Here is a 17,772-nt window from a genome sequence, read left to right as displayed (position 1 = left end):
TGTATGCATGCCTTTCCTAGGCAAGATTTGGTTTGGCCTGCGTGCCATATTCATGCATTACATTGTAGTGTAATTTTTGCATCCGGCATTAGGATCGTAGTCCTCTCTCCAGCGGGTTGTTTCCCCACTTATGTCAATTCCACCCAATGCTTGTTCTTGCGTCTGTCTACAATACTCATAGTTCAGTTGACCGTTCTATGGTAGACAGACTTGTTACCTCCATCAATCTATTTGACATAGGTGTGGTTTCGAACCGTTCGTGATTGGATCACGATCCAAATGCTTTGCATGTAGCTTGCATTGTTTCAATTACATTGCATCTTCATTTGCATTATTTGTACATTGTTTTGTATATATTGCATTTCGTTTTGCATCCACATTTGCATTGTCATGCATGTTGCTAACCATATTGTACCTGTTAAGTTTGTTTTCTTTGCAGGCACGATATTGTATGTACGGTTCATTTGAAGCTGGTGTAACCAGACGAGCCGCACAGGTATTGTATTTCCCGAGTGAGACGTATTGAGAATTCCATAATTCTCTTACATCCTTTCTGCATTGTAGTGTAGTTTGGTATGCTAGCTTAAAATTGTCGCATGTTTGCTTCATTACAACTTTCTTTGCATGATCATAAGTTATGCTCGGCTCCGTGCATTGTCTTGCATTTTGCCCCTGCCTCCGGGCGCATACCTTATTTGTCTTGTATGTTTGTCTGAGTCTTCGGCCTTGTCAAAAATGGGTCGTCTCTGGGCTTTGACATTCACTCCCGTCAATGTTATGACTTTCGAGTTCTGTCAAAGAGGGGCAACTGTAGACACCCCATTTTTGACCATCCTCAAGACTTGGACGTCACCGTTTGAACACTCGGTGATTATCCTTGTTTGTGTTTGTTTGGAGTTCCCGGAGGCCTCGGCTCGCGTGCCTTGCCTCAGGATCTCCGAACTCGACCGTTTAGTGTCTGGTTTTGCACCAAACACTTGCATCCTGCCTTGGAAGGGCAGGGTGGGGCTTGTAGACCATCCCCACCCATCACCGGCAGTGGCTAGATGCCACCGGCTGGTTTTTGCTGCCACCGGCAATATAGTTTGCCGGCCGGCACTCTTTTTTGCCGGTCAGCACTATTTTGTGCCGGTCGGCACTTTGTTTGGCCAAGATGGCATTTTTTGCCGGCCGATTGCTGTTCATCTGCTTTTGCAGATATTTTTGGACAGCTGTATAGCTTTTGCTCCCCTCCATACACGTGTATGGATGGATCTCCCTCTTGCAAAGCTTGTCTTGTAAGCTTTACAAGAGGCATATAGAGAGAAGCTCTCTCTAAGGCAAAAGAGGGAGAGGCTTAGACATTTTTGAGAGAGAAAATACAGAGGAGAGCTCTGGTTTTCTAGGGTTAGGGTTAGACATACACAACCTATCTCTCTTTTCCTCTCATTTTTGCATACTAGGTATTTTGTGTCTCATTATTGCACACAAACACCTAGTGTTTCACCTTCCTCTTGGAGCTGAGGTTCTAAAGAGTGTGTTTTGAAGTTTTAGTGTTGGATTTAAGCTCAATAAGGCCATTGGAGCACCATTGTTGAAGAGGACTACAAGGGTGAGATTCTAGTCCATTTTCCCCCCATTTTTGCATTGATTTTCTACTAGTCTTAGAGCTGTTTTTGTGATTATTGTATAACATAAAAAAGTTCTGTTTTTAAGCCCTCTTTATTGTTTATTAAGAGTGTTTTGTTGTTTGAGGGGTGTTGACCACCGTTAGGCCTCAAAAGGCCTCATTTTGAGCCATTTTGTGCTAGCTCCGGGATTTTGGTGTTGAGGTCTCTTCACCACTGAAATCTTGAGGGATTTCAGTGGTGAAGATGATGCTTTGAAGTCCCAAGAAGGAGAGGGCCACCCCCTCTCCTTGTTGTCCTTGAAAAGGGCATATTTTGGCCTCTTAAGGAAGCCTATGCTTGAGTGTGTGTTGAGCATGTTTGGTTTGTTTTTCATGCTTATATATCCATGATATAACATGATTTCAAGTTGGTTTTGGAACTTCATGCATGTTTAGCATAGTTGCCATGTAATGCCTTGTTTATGCCTTAATGTGCCTTAGGTTGTTAGCCTTTGTTGGAGCATGTTTTAGGCTTGTATTTGTGAAGTTTATGTGCTTATTTTGCCATGTTTTAGCTCTGTCCATAGTCGTTTGGGTTGATCTTTGCATGCATTATATAGCTCCTTTGTATTTGGGCTTGTTGGTCTTGAGTATGTGCATGTGTAGCATGCCATCTTTGCATTGTTTTGGTGATTTGGAATCATCCTACATGCTATTTCAGTCCCATTTCCATGCTCGTTGGATTGCCTTGCATGTCTCTTTAATGCTTTGAAAGCATGTGTTGCAATGCTCCATGTTTTGGCCATGGTGCATGCCTTTGTATTTGGGCCACTTAGATGCCATCTAAGGAGTCCTTTGGCCTTGTTTTAACATGCTAAAAATCTGTTTTTAGTTGTTTTAATGCATGCCATGTTTGGTCATGATAAGTGTAGTTCAATGCCTTATCGACTTGCCTTGAACACTTGGACTTTTTGTTGCATGCTTGACTTGATTTATAATTTGATTTGGCATCATTTTATAACATGATTTTAGGGCTCATGTTGCATGCTAATTTGTCCATGTTTCCTTCTTTCAAGTGTGCTTGAATGTTGTTTGATTCATGCTTAAGTGTTGGTCCTTATGTGCATGTGTGTGTGCATGCCATTTAGCTCTCACTCTTTAGCACTTATGGCCACTGTTTTAGGCCTATTTTAGAGTTGCCTAATTCATGTATAAGTCCATCTTGCCATCCATTTGCATTGCCATATGTATGCTTGCATGATTGCATAAGTGCCTTGCCATGTCATGTTGCATTCCTAGCTTGTATGCCTAGGTTGCATTGCATTTTGCATGCATGCCTTGTTCCTTGAATTAGTGATAGGAATAGGGCCTAATTTGTTTGATTGGTTTGCATGCATTTGAAATCAAAGTTGCATACTTGGTTCCTTGGGCCATCATGTATAGAAATGCGTGATTGGTGGTCCGAGAACCGAGGCACATGTCCCTTTGAGTCATTACAATGATAAGAGACATGGTTGGTGCATACATGCCTTGAATTGTGCTGCCATGCCTTGTTTTGCCCTCTGTTGCTGTGAGTTGCAGGTTCTGCAGGAATACTCTGCCGACCGGCAGTGTAATGTGCCGACCGGCACTATTTTCTCTGCCGACAGATTCAACTTTGTGCCGATGGCCATACAACACTGCCGGTGGAAATTTCCTCTAGCCGGTGATGATCCCCTCTGTCCAAGGATGTAGTCCTGAGGTTTTGACAACCTCTAGAGGAGGAAAGGGAGGAAAACAGAGGCAGCTTGCGCATGGCGGCGCGCTTCTCGAGACGTTTTACTGTTTTCCTAAATTAGTTAATTTGTTAATTAATTAATTTGTAATATTTAATTAGCTTGCGTAGTTAATTAATTTGTAATATTTATTCGGTCCCTCCGAGCAAGGGCAAATCTGTAATAAGTGTGTGTGGGTGGTGTGTATGTCTTCCAACCTCACTTCTTTCTTCCCTTTTACTTACCCGCTTTAATGGTTAGTATTAGGGCACGTTTAATTTAGCATACCTTATGCTATGCATGTGTGCATCCATGCATTTGTATTACATGCATTAGGCTCGGTACATCACGCTAACTGCATCAGTACTTCAATTCCGAACTGAATATGTGTTAATTGTGCATTTTCACATGACATGTCTAGGATTAGCCGAGCCTATCTTAGCGACATTTTGTATGCGATGCATTAGGCACTTCACATGGACTTGGATCATGCATGTTTGCTAACAAGTTCTTTGTTTTGGCACGGAGTACTATGTAAGTATTTCCGCTTTAGCATATCGCATGAGTGTGAATGTTACCATGACAGCATGCTTAACATGTGGCTAGATGCTTATGTGTTAAACTGTTTTGAATGCCTGTGGGTGAAGGCCGGATTGTTTGAGTTGGAAAAACTCGTTGAAATCCGTGTTTTAGCCTACTTGCGAGTAGCAAATTCCAAAGCATTTTCAAACCAAACGGATATGCAATGTTTATTTCCAAATTAGGCAATCTAGTCTATACTTGTTTGCTGTGCGCATAACATAGTAATTCTAGGCTAATAAATGGAATAAGAACACGTAAAGTTTTCAAAAACGGATATCACGGTTAGTAGAGGCCGGTCTTCGGACCGGGCGAAAGGGGGTGCTCATAGCTGACCTTCCCCGATCGTACCCAAGCTCCCGAGCCGAGACAACTCCGGTGATGACGGACATGTGGCCTTCGGCACCGAGTCAGGGTTTCCTAAATTCTCCCATAAAAAATATTTAGGTGGCGACTCTGTATCTGGCAAAGCAGTCCATGTTTGGCACTACTTTTTCAAAAATCTGTTTCTCAAAACGATTTGCCAGATTTGGACTCTTTGGTTCAGATTAAGAACCGTGACACAAATCGAGTCCGAACTGTAGCACGGGGCCCTCCGCGGGCGCGCCTACACATAGGAAGATCCAAGAGTTTCTTTAGATCTCAGCTGGGGACGTATGATTGCCAAAATCCTTTGGCTGGTTGAGGAAGAACTACAAAAAACAAAGAGCAAACAATAGAAGAGATTAGGGGTGAGCAGCGGATATACCGATCCACAAAAACCAACTGAACCGAACCGATCCTCCGTATTTTGAACGGATGTGTGATGACGAGTGGACGGTTGCGGATTGATTTTCTCCAATCCGCCAATTTGGCAGACAGATGGCGGATTTGAACTTCCTTTGGCCGCAACCGAACCGCCAAACTGCGAGCGCCCTTAGTAATTTATAAGACTCTGTGTTTTCAATTTGTTTAAATATTTTGTTTGTGTTTTCAATTGAAAAAGAGTTCAAATATTCTGTTGAAAAAAAGTTTTCAACTTGGATATATTTTTTGAATTAAAAAAAATAAACATATTATTTATCTATATTTTTTGGTTTTTAAATCTAACTCTAAAAGTAATAAATAAAAAATATAACATATGCTGATTGGTTTTTGTTTTAAAAAATATATATAAATGTAATAATACAGAGACATACAATCTCTACTATTGCTCTGCTCATGTTTTTGATGGTTTGAATTATTTTTATATTTTAAGAACCACAGATTGTAATATTTTATGTGGATGAGACATGCAGTGATTGTGATATTCTAAAGTTTCAAACTTTTTTTCTTTGGATGATGAATGCAGTAATTGTAATACTTTTTTAAGTCATTGACTGTAATACTTTTTTTTTTTTTTTTTTTTTTTTTGAGGAAGTGCACAAGTTGAACTATGTTGAAAATTTATAAAATTTCAAACCGCCAAATCGATTCGCATCCATCCACCAAACCGCCAATCCGCTCAATCCACATCTGCCGGATTGGTGGACGGATGCGAATTGATTTTCTCCAATCCGCCAATCTGGTGGACGGATGGCGGATTGGAGGTTTCGTGGCCGCAACCGACCCGCGCCCACCCCTAGAAGAGATGAATGAGTTGGTAAGCCTTAACCAAAATGGAATTACAGTAGGATGACTAAGTCTTACCATCACTCTCTTAAAAAACTACTCGGCACAGAGGATAGAGATGAAGATCGTCATCAGGAACAAACTCCCAGTTGCCCGAGACGATGAATTAATCATCTCTATCACCCTTGTTAGAGTCTGGGAGGTCGACTATTAGTTTGAAGGCGATATATCTGGGCTTAAGGTAGTATATGTAGCCTTTCTCAGACTTAAGGCCACACATTGTGTAGCAGAATTGGATGTCGGCTAATATAATCCTAGCTTTTTCTCGGTGTGCTAGTTCGATTATGCCATTGATAACCCTATATGAGTTTATGACAAGCTGCATGGGATTAAGTTTGTAATAATGAAGGATTTCTCGGAAGAGAGTGTCCAGGGGAAATCGAAGTTCGCATTTAATAAATGCAACAATAGGGAAGGGCATGGAGTCCTCCTCCCCGGGTAACCTCAAATGGACGTCAACTGGGATCGAGAACTCCCCCTAAAATGCTCTAGCTTTTCTGGGGTGTCTACCCTCTACCTAAACATTCCCATGATATCGGCTTAGTAAGGATAAAACAACATTTTGGGAGAAAGTGACTAGTATGGCCCTACGAACCTCGGCTAAACCCTAAATAGGTACTGGGGCAAGGGATTTTGAAGATCTAAGGGGAATTTGTTTCGATTTTCCTAAAGAATGAGGTTCTAAGGCAAATCCCAAACCTAGAAACTACAAAAACACGAATCGAAGGCAAAAATCTGGAAATACAACAAGACAAACAGAAAAAAGAGCATGATCCAAAAATCAAGAACGCAACTGAGATTCAAGAATTAAGAAAATCATAAATCCGCAGAACAATAAGTGAGTGTGTGCAAGAGTCAGAAGCAATACGCACATTCTTGAATTCAGAAACAGATTGTGTTACATCAAACAGGTTCAAGAAACAAGAAATGATGGCCAAAGCACGAAGATAGAAACAAAGAGCAATTATAAATGCATATATAGATTCCACAAAAACAGGTATGAGGGGAATCGTATAGCAAAATTCAAAATGAAGTCATATGAGCATGGCCAAGAATAGTAAACAGCAGTGGAGAATTAAAGTTAAAATAAAAAAGAATCGGAGGACTTACCGATTGATGCCAGAGTGAGATATGCCGGAATCAGACAAGCTAAACGATCAAAGTCAAATGATGAGTGGTGTGCTGACGGTAAACGACGAATGCAGTTGTAGAGAGCTTGTGAACGCAGCAATGGAAAATTTGGAAATGTTAGAGAGAGAGAGAGAGAGAGAGAGAGAGAGAGAGAGAGAGAGAGAGTCTGAGAGACAAGGGAAAAATTGTGAATTGTAAAAGTAAAAAGATGGAGAGAGAACAAAGAGTTTTGTCAAAAATGCGAAAAGGTAGCAAACCATAATGAAATATTTTGGACGTCATGTTTGTCAGGCGGCGTGTGTAGAAGCAACGCATCCTGATGGCGCGTGTCAGGTACGGACCAATGAGGGATGGATGCGTGGAGGAAATGGCTGAGAAAACTGTGCGTGACAGCTCATGCACAGATAAAACTCTTGGAGTTCTCAATTTAATGAAGCGAAAACCTTGGCTAGTGGAACGATCTCGGGTTAAGGAACTCGAAGAACTTGGTTTTTGGTTCTTAGTCATTGATAGAGATGGGCAGTTGAGTCCTGAGTACTTAAAACCGACGAGTCATGATCTAGGTCGAAGAAAAGAGTGAATTTCAGTTGACGTTCTTCAAAAAGAAACAATGTAGGTTCCATCATCTCAGGTTGCAGAGGTAATAGAAACTAAGGGGCAATTATGGGGACATATTTTGTAAATGATAACACGTGGCTAAGGTGATGCCGAAGTGTCAGCCGAGGTGCCACGTAGCTTGGTCATGACGTCGAGGTGATCTCGGCTAGGCCGAGGTTATCTGCGGGGATACCGGAATCTGTGATAAGCAGATAAGGGGTAAGAGTCCTAGAACATGAGAGGATCTCAGTTTGGATAAAGATAAAGCTCTTAGGGAGTTATTCCTATCTGGCTGAGGGTCCAGGATAGGCATTAAGCCTGAGTCCACTGAAGTGAGGCTTCTACAGGGATCAGGTCACTGTTGGCTATAAAAGTAAGGCACCCACGTGGGTCTCAGGTTTGTGTAATAAACTGTGAGCAGTAAGTTCGTTCTTGTGAGTTTAAGCACAATTTGCTATCTTTGAGAGATATCGATTACTGATTTGATCGTCGGAGTGCCCTCGGGTGGACGAACCACCGCCGGATTCTTATTTTTCTGTGACAGGTTATTTGGGCTTAATCTATTCTGCCGGTACTCTCTAGCTGAGTTCCCCCTTTGATTGTGGTCGAAAATCAACACCCACAGTTGCATTTTTTTAATTTTGTTTTCTTTTGTACTACCGTCCTAACAATGGCAACTAACTTTTTTCTTTCTTTTTTTTTTTTAATAATTTGTTTTTACATAATGTCGTTGCAAGCGCAGGCACCCAGTCAGCAGGACAAATTGATAGGTTGTAACTTAGTATATATAATTACATAGTATACAATAACTAATTTAAGAGTATAGAATATTTATGAAACTTTTCATAATATTTCTTTCTTAATGCCTAACATTACTTGTATATATATATATATATATATGGAGAAAGATTTCCTCCAGTCCAAAATTTAGATTGGAGGGGATTGTTTGGGCTTGTAGGGCTCACCATGAGCCACATTTCAATAATTCAAACTATTCATTTTGTCAGGCACTTCGTGTATTTAATCCACCAAAAAAAAAAAATTAGATTGATTTGATAACCGCAACTTGTTTAATTTATTATTTTGTCATAAAAAAACATAGTTTATTTTTTAAAAACATAATTATAGCTCATTTTTTTTTTAAAAAAAATATAATAAATTGAACAAGTTACAGTTATCAAATCAATCTAATTTTTTGTGTGGATAAAATATATAAAATATCCAACAAAATGAACGATTTAAATCATCAAAATGAAACCCCAATAAGCTTCATAGGCCCACAAGTATTCTCTTCTTCCCTCTTAGTTTAAGTACCTATTTGTTCTTGTTTTCGTAATATGCATGCATGTAGGATAGTTCTTATGGCATGATCATTATTTAACTCATGTAATTTCTTCATTTTATTAACTTTTTCACATTTCTCTTACATGTTCTCTCTATCTTATTAGAAAATCATATTTTTAGGCTTATTTTAATAACATAGTAATCATGCATGGCTCGGTTTGATCATCATAAGGGTGCTTACGGATCGGTTATGTGCAGTTCGGATGACGGGTTGGACCCGCTTGATGGGACACAGGTTGGGAAAAAATGGAACTGCGTCCGCCTGCAGTGCGAGTTGCGGATTGAGCGAGTAGGTCATGTGATTGTGCGGACAATTGCAGACAGTTCATGAATTAGATTTTTCTTTTTTCAGGCTTTTGTGTTGGGGCCTTCCCCACTTTTTGAAGCCATAAAAAAAACAAACATAAATAAGTTTTTTTTTGCACTTTGAATATGCATCTAACAAACAAAGACACAAAAAAACAAGACAAACATTTTTTTTAATTATTATTATTCAACCTAGCTTTATCACTTACAACAATGAAAACATTTTTTTTTTTATTAAATAAAAAAGCAAAATGTTACAATTGTGGGAACAAAAGTCTGCAAACCCACAACACAACCAGCAAACCAAATCATAAATAAATGAAGATGGAGGATTCCAGATCTGAGATTCATACTTTCGAACAATGAAACATTTTTTTGTTTGTTTGTTTTGTTTTGTTTTGTTTTGTTTTGTTTTGTAGTTTCTATTTCTACATCTTCCAAATCTGGTTTGCGATTGGGTGACGGCGACTGGGAGAAGAGGAGGGAATGACGGCAAGCATCCAACGACATGGCTGGGTTGATGTGCGAGAGGTGATAGAGCGACGAAGGACTAGGAGCTGATCTGTGAGAGGCGACAGTGACAGTAGAGGAGAGAATAGGATAGAGATGGGTAAAATGGGTCAATGTTGGGGTAAAATGGAGAATTAGTAGATGTCAATTTTTGGATTAGATAAAATGGTTGCTTTCATTCAATGACCTTTTCCTTTAGTATCCTAGCTCCCGAATCTAAAATTCTTTGGTTATGATCAGGTCCTTAACTTAGTTTTTATTGTTAAATGTTTCTTAATTCTCTTTTAAAAATTAAGTAGCGACTCTTTGTTGGACAAAGCGAGTTGGTGTGGGAAACAGGCTTTAGACTCAAAAAAAGGTACTTGGCCCACACATACATTACCAAATTCCTCATTAAAGTCTAAATACATATCATAAGTGCAGAAGTAAGAGTACAAATGAATGAATGAAAATATTCTCTCTTGTATTATACAAATGATGAAGCACATAATTACAACATATTACAATGCATGCCCTAAGGCTTACATCAAGATTTACAAATAAAATAATTACTACATTCTTGTTACATTACATGGGTGTTTTGCAAACAATCCATCGATGTTTAAATTACAATAAAAAGAATTTCTCAATTCTTGAATCACGCATCCGATTCTACACTTAAAAAAAAAAAAATTGTTTTACAACTTGGACGAATACAGCGGTCTGTTAGGGATTTACAATGATTCTAACCAATAACATTCTATAGATAAAGATGATCATGAATGCTTACGTTATTCATATACATATATATATATATATATATATATAATGATGTCATTTGATATCCAAAATATTTATATGCATACATATATTTTTCAAAAGAAGTCCTCTTTTGCAATTTAAGAAAAAAAATTCCAATTAAGCAATTATTTTTTCAAAAGTGTTCTTGGACCTTTATTACAATTTAAAAGCTTTACACACATGAACAAACCCAATAGAAGGCTTTAAACATTTTAAGGCCATGAGAGCATGCTATTTTAATAATTTTTTTATTTTTTATGAAAAGATGTATAAAAAAATAAAGAGAATAATGTGACAATTTATAATAATTTTTCGACTTTTTAACTAAAATGATTACTCTCCAAACGAGACCTTAAGTCATTAGTAACATACTTTTCATTATCACCAACATATCGTTCTTCTAAATCATATTTTGGTCTGGGAATCCTCTTCCTATATATATATATATTCACTCTCATTCTCATCTCCAACCCAACCCAACCCAACCCAACCTTCTCTCTCTCTACTCTCTCAAAATAGAAAAACAAGAAATGGGTTCGACAGGAGAGAACAAAACAATACCCATGGAAGAAGCAGAGGAAGAAGAAGCATGTTTGTTTGCCATGCAACTAGCCAGCATCTCAGTCCTTCCCATGGTCTTGAAATCAGCCATAGAGCTCGACCTCCTCGAGACTATCTCTAAGTTGGCTAGCCCTGGTGGCTATGTGTCTCCCTCGGAGATCGCAGCTCACATTCCAACTAAGAACCCAGATGCACCGGTGATGGTGGATCGGATTCTCAGGGTGCTGGCGAGCTACTCTGTTGTAAAGTTTAGTGCCAGAGAGCTCCCCGGTGGAGGAGGGATCGAGAGGCTCTATGGCCTTGCTCCGGTGTGTAAGTTCTTGACTAAAAATGATGATGGAGTTTCGATGGCTCCTCTTCTTCTCACGAGCGGTGACAAGGTCCTTATGGAGAGTTGGTATATTCTTCTTCTGAACTTCTGTCTCTCATTTTCTTTTTCTTTTCTTTTTTCAAAGGATAAATTATATTGGTAGCCGTGTAGCTCAATTTTGGTTCTTAATTTTAGAATTTTTGAAGAAAAATATTTATTGAGTTAAAAAATTTATAATTTTGCATATAAAACCAAAATACTGTGTATTTATTTTATTTTTATTTTTTTAACAGTTGTAATCATTTGGATCAAGTTGAAATAATTCAAATTATAAGGAGCAAAATAATACAAAAACTAAAATATAGGACTACCGATATAATTTACTTCTTCTTTTCAATAAATATTATTGTATATTTTCAATTACATTACATGACTTAAAATAACATATTTCTACTATAATTTAACTTAAAATTTGAACGTTGAACACCATACGTTAATAAGTTAATAAAATTAAATTATTATAACACAATTTGGAATACTAGGTCATTGCGGCGATCGCTTGAGGGACAATCCAAATCAAACTTGAGTTTGGCATTTTGGAAAGTGACAATAGTATAAAAATTATTGTAGAGAATTTTATTTTGGAAAGTGACAATAGTATAAAAATTTGTACACCCAAAAAAACTCATACAAGGGTAATTTTGTAATTATGAAATAAATTGATGAATTTTTTTATCACTCATTATTATTATTATTATTTTGAACTTACTCATTATTGAGTTTAGCATGCATAAATGAACAAGTCCGATTCCTTTTCTCTGTGTGTGTGAACAAATGTGTTTTGTAGTAAAAAATTAAGCATGACGAAGATGTCTGTGACATGGAAGGTTTAAATTTTCTTCTTTTTTGCATTGTCTATGTGATTACTCTAAATCAATTCACAAGACATAAAACTTTACTAATAAAACATATTGATTCACCTTTGTAAGCCAGTTTAGGAGACAAAAAATAATCCATCTAACATGTGTTACAGTTTCAAATTGTCCAAGAATACTACCTAAACAATATGATATATATATATATATATTTTTTTGATAAATCAGGGTGTCCGGGCCAGTTTGTGCGCATCTCGACTATTTCCTGGGAGACCAATCCCACCGTCCACTAGCGGGGGACCCATTTAAAGCCAGAGTAAAACTCCGTATGGACTGACCCAATACAAGAGTTGATAGTACTTAAGAAATTTTGAACATAAGAGCTAAACAATATGATATAGTATTAGTGTCTACTAATTCTCACAATTAGGCACCACAAAATGGAGTAAAGTAAACAAATGGGCTTACTTACCCTGGCTCAAGATGATTTTCTGCCCACTCTTTCCTCTTTTCTTACCCCAAACTCCATTTATTATGTGGAGTCAAAAAGTTATAGATTTTGGGATAGAGAGATGATTTATGACTGCTTTTCTACTGCACAATCAAAAAGATAAAAATAATTTGAGAATAAAATGACAAGAAAGAGTAATACAAAGGATCTGGCTTTAAGTTGTAAATTTTCTCTAAAATTTAAGGTTTTATAAAATGAGTCTAATAATATATTTCAAGTTATGCAATCCCTTTTTTTCATGTGCAATTCTGTCTTGCACATGAAAAGAACCAAACAGAAAGGAAAAAAATAAAACAAATAATCAAACGGGAACAAAAACTAGTCAATAGATCAACTCATTGGTGCATGGGTTCAAATATATAATAAGAAAGAGTTGGTATGGTCAAATATAATAAGACTTTTATCACTTCAAAAAAAAGATTCGAATATTTGATTTCAAGTCTCACTACTATACGATGAATCCGTTCTCTGATTCCTGTCCCACCACAGCTGCTAAAAATATAATTAAAAATAGGTAATCATTAAAGGACAACTAATTTATTTTTATCATTTGTAAATATCATTAAGCAGGCCATCAATTATTAATTTATTTTCAGCCTTTGACACAGTTTTATACTAAAGTTTTCCAGCTTTTTATTTTTAAAAAAGGACAAATGTTCCACCGAGATGAGATCTCTCTAACTTGACCATGTGCTACATGAGCCATAGACAAAAGGAGAGAGAAGATTAGGATAGATCAGACAATATAATTAGGTTCCATAGAGATTTTTTTTTGGATCGGCAAAAAAAGAACTTTATTGATGTAAGAGTATAGTACAACGTACGTAAACAACAAACATCAAAAAAGAAAAAGGGAGTGTAAGGCATCACAATGAGTTAAATCATTCCAATTATGTTGGCACCAAAAAACCCATCCTATCATTTGGTTCCGAAGAGATTGTCTCACATGTTTGGTATTATTAAATTGAATGCAGGTATTATTTGAAAGATGCAGTTCTTGATGGTGGAATTCCATTCAATAAGGCCTATGGAATGACTGCATTCGAATACAGTAGCACCGACCTCAGATTCAGCAAGGTGTTCAATCTGGGAATGTCTAACCCCACCACCATTATCATGAAGAAAATTCTTGAGACTTACAAAGGTTTCGACGGCCTCACCACACTCGTCGATGTTGGAGGCGGCATCGGAGCTACACTTAACATGATCGTCGCCAAACATCCAACCATCAAGGGCATTAACTTTGACTTGCCTCATGTTGTTGAAGATGCGCCATCTTACCCCGGTAGACATTTTAGCTTAGCAATTGGAATTCAATTGATTGGACAGAATAAACCCTTTGGCACTGTCCAATAAATAAATAAATCACTTGTCATATATAAAAAGTTAAAAAAAATAAAAATAAAAATAAAAAACTATGTGGGTGTTTGGGAAGTGAGTTTTTATGTAGATTTTTTTAGTTGTAGGATATTATTAGAATTTTTTTTTCTAGTGTTTGGAAAGATAGTTGAATTTTTTTTTGTGTTTAGATGTGATATTTGTGAGAGAAAAAGTAAAATGATTATAGGGTTGAATGTGATATTTTGTTTAGATTTATTTTTTTTTAGTTTTACAAAAATTTTGTCTTTTAATAAAATAAACAAAAAAAAAAAAACCTACGAGAAAAACTTGCCAAACACCAAATAAGTTAGACAATATGATTTATTTTGAAGTACAGCATCTTTTACGACTAGATTCCATTTGACTCGAGATAAGTCATGTGCAATCAATAATTGCTAATTAATGGATCGTATTGATCATCATTCATAGTACGTTTAGTTTTTATTTTTTAGATTCAATTTTTTTTTAAATTGAATTTTTTTTATTTTTAGTGAATATTTTTAAAATTTTAAGTGATTTTTTTATATTTTTTTAAATGCACCTTAATTAGATAAAAAGTAAAATATTTTAAAAAATCAATAAATATACAAGAATACGAAAAATGTATTGAATTATTGTATTTTTTTTTTATATATTTTTGTTATTTAGTGAATTTTCTAAAGTTTTTTTTACAAATATTATACTTTTGTAATCTATGTTAGGTGTATCTAAAAATTAAAAAAAAATACTTAGAATATTAAAAATATTCAATAAAAACAAAAAAACACAAAAAAAAAAAGAATTTTAATTTTTTAAAAGAGAAAATCCAAACCAAATAAACTATGTCTGTCTGAATTTTATTTTATTCTATTTATTTACTTTCAATTGTGAAATTGTGCGTGCACGTAGGAGTGGAGCATGTTGGGGGTGACATGTTTGTTAGCGTACCAGAAGGAGATGCCATTTTCATAAAGGTAAATTTTGAAACTTTATCATCTTCACTTACTTGCATTGAATTCAATTATAAAATCAAACATAACTCTTTTATAGAGAATAAAATTTATAAATTTAATAAATTTCATCTTATATCAAATGATTATTTCTAATTTTATGATCGAATTCCATAAACTTAGAATTTTTCGTTGTTGTTGTCGTCTCCGTCGTCTTACCTGCTCCATTTCTTGGCTCCTTAGTGGGAGAACTAGTTATTGGTAAGTGATAGTGCTCAAGGCATTTGAGTTCTGAGTGGAATGGAAATGGACTACTGAAACACAATCCCTTAAATAGTATTTGATTAACTGAAATGAAATAAAATTGAATGGTTATTCAATTAAAATATTTATTCTATATTTGATTAACTAAAAATAATAATAAAGAATGCTTTGCAAATAAAATCACCAATCACCATTATAAGAAAATAATCATTCTATAGGTAAGATTAATTAATAATCATTTCATTTTATTCCGTTCCATCTCATTCCTATGAGCCAAATGAAGCATTAATATTTTGGACTCATTACTAACGCTATAAGTTTGGTAGCTGAGAAAATTTTGTTCATACTTTGTCTGGATCACCCTTAAACTAACTAAGCTTGTGTTCCAAACAGTGGACATGCCATGATTGGAGCGACGAACACTGCTTGAAACTTTTGAAAAACTGCTACAATGCATTGCCGGACAATGGGAAGGTGATTATTGCCGAGTTGATTCTCCCTGAAGTCCTGGACACCAAAATCGCGACTCAAATTGTTATCCGTGTCGATGCTATCATGTTGGCTAACACCCCGGGTGGGAAAGAAAGGACGGAGAAGGAGTTTGAGGCCTTGGCAAAGGGGGCTGGATTTGCAGGTTCCCGCCTTATGTGCTCCGCTTACAATACGCATGTCCTAGAATTTCTCAAAAACATTTGAGTTTTTTAGTCTGTAAGTTGGTCAGGGTTGTTTTCCAATCCCTGTAACTTTTTTTTGTCATTGAAGGAAATAAAAATGTGCTGAACTCTCTACTTCTACAAAGTTTAAGTTTTGAGGATGTGGAAGTATGTGGATTATTATTTTGGAAGTACTATGAAAATTTGAATCAAGCCCACAAATGACTTAACAATGCTTATGTATTCCAATATATATATATATATATATATTTTTGCAAATGGCATAATGTAACTCGGTACTAGTGGTGATGATGATGATGAGTGAGAATTTGATTTCTTTCATCAATAAGACACATGATTATCAATTTGAAAAATGAGGCAAACTGATAATGTATCGACATATTATAACATATTTTATATTTTAGTGTGTTTATGGAGATGTTTAGGCCTTGTTTTTCAAGTGGTGATTTTAGTTAAAAGTCAAAAAGTCACCAAAAAAATCAAAAAGCTAATAACCTATATTAAAAAGTCAAAGATTTCTTTTTCTCTCTACTTTTTACACATCTTTTCGTAAAAAATCAAAAATTTATCCCAAATATACTAATTTTTTTTATCTCATATTTTAATCAAAAAAATCAAAAAGTTACTAAAATAATATGTTCCCAAACGAGGCCTTAAAACTTTTTTTATTTTGAAGATTTGTATAAGATTCTTTGGTATAGTTTTTTTATACCTCTTATGAGACAGAAATAACTTAAATAAACTTTTTAATAAAAGAAAACTGATTATTGAAAAGCAGAAGAAAAAGTATTTTTAATTTCTCCTTTCTAATTCAATTTACTAGAAGTTGTCCCAATCAAACCCCTATTAGAAAACCATTTACGCTTACAGACTCTGGGCAAATGTTTAATACTTTCCCTACAATTGCATCAACAATTGCACGAGGCCATTCCATGGACAAATGACAATTTCACCAACATATTTCCAACAAAAAATAAAAACAACCAAAACAAAGAAAATAAGATGTCACTGCAAGCATCAACCATTTCATAAATTATGTAGTGTTCTGCCACAATTAATTACAACAATGAAATGAAGTCTTTTACAACATAACAATGATATTATTTTAAATCAACTAACCCAAAAAAAAAAAAAAGAAAAAAAGAAAAAAAGAAAAAAGAAAAGCCATACTAGAGTAGAAGGTTAAAGCTCCAAAACATCTGAAAATGAAATTAGACCATGTCGAGAAGAAAGGAATCCACTTCTGGTATGCGTCAATACCGTTTGGCGGTGCGACAAATACTGTTTGGTAGTTTTGGTCTCTACACGTGTAAGGAATGCAGAAGGGAGCACAACCGCCTGTCCACTGAAGGACAACAGAGATAGTGCGCTCGCAATCTCTGAGACTGCATAGCCAGCCTAGAAAAGGGAGGCGCATAGAGACGTTGAGGGTAAGCAATCTTTTGTGATTCTCTCTCTACAGTGCTCTGCCATCTCTTTTTTCCAAGAAAGCTAACTTGGCCGCTGGACGGATTTTCCAGCAAATCCATCCGCTGGGTAACTCACATTTGTTTTGTTCACAGCACGACAGAGTTCTAAAGGAGCGAGGCGAGCTTAGTAAAAAGGAAGTACGGAGCGAGGCGTATATTTCTCCCCTGTACAATTGGCGCCGTCTATGGGAATCTTTGGCAGACAAAACCTTGTCCGAGCTTTCTGATCATTTTCCATGACAAGCAATGATGAAACCCTGCTATTCGTCGTCGACAGTATCACTCCAGAGTCAGTCTGGAGAAGAGATGGACCTCCTGCCATTCCGACCATGGCAGGGCTGAAGACTTCCTCCAGAGGGCTACCCAGGGACGCGTGAGACAAACGCACGACGAGCATTGATCATTCACAGAGTCCTGAAGGATGCCAACAAAAAAGAGGGACACACGCTCAACGCTTGGAGCACAAACTAAAAGACCAAGAAGTCATTATTCGAAGGATGGCAGCAAAGATGGAGGCGTTGAAGTGGCAGATCAAAGGGAAGGGTGTTGTAGGAGTGGGA

At 36.4% G+C, this 17,772-nt stretch overlaps 1 protein-coding gene across 1 annotated transcript; it reads left to right on the top strand.

Annotated features, from left to right (window-relative positions):
- Positions 1-10,622: 10,622 nt before the first annotated feature.
- LOC114281109 (caffeic acid 3-O-methyltransferase-like) lies at positions 10,623-16,096 on the top strand. Its single transcript, XM_082913581.1, has 4 exons — positions 10,623-11,197; positions 13,471-13,781; positions 14,765-14,829; positions 15,463-16,096. Exons 1-4 carry the CDS (start codon positions 10,770-10,772, stop codon positions 15,763-15,765), a joined length of 1,107 nt encoding a protein of 368 aa, XP_082769707.1. The 5' UTR covers positions 10,623-10,769; the 3' UTR covers positions 15,766-16,096.
- The last annotated feature ends 1,676 nt before the right edge of the window (positions 16,097-17,772 follow it).

Source organism: Camellia sinensis, chromosome 2 (assembly GCF_055761805.1).
Source record: "Camellia sinensis isolate YWXY chromosome 2, ASM5576180v1, whole genome shotgun sequence".
Taxonomy (NCBI): Eukaryota; Viridiplantae; Streptophyta; class Magnoliopsida; order Ericales; family Theaceae; genus Camellia; species Camellia sinensis.
This window is presented reverse-complemented; position numbering and strand designations above follow the sequence as displayed.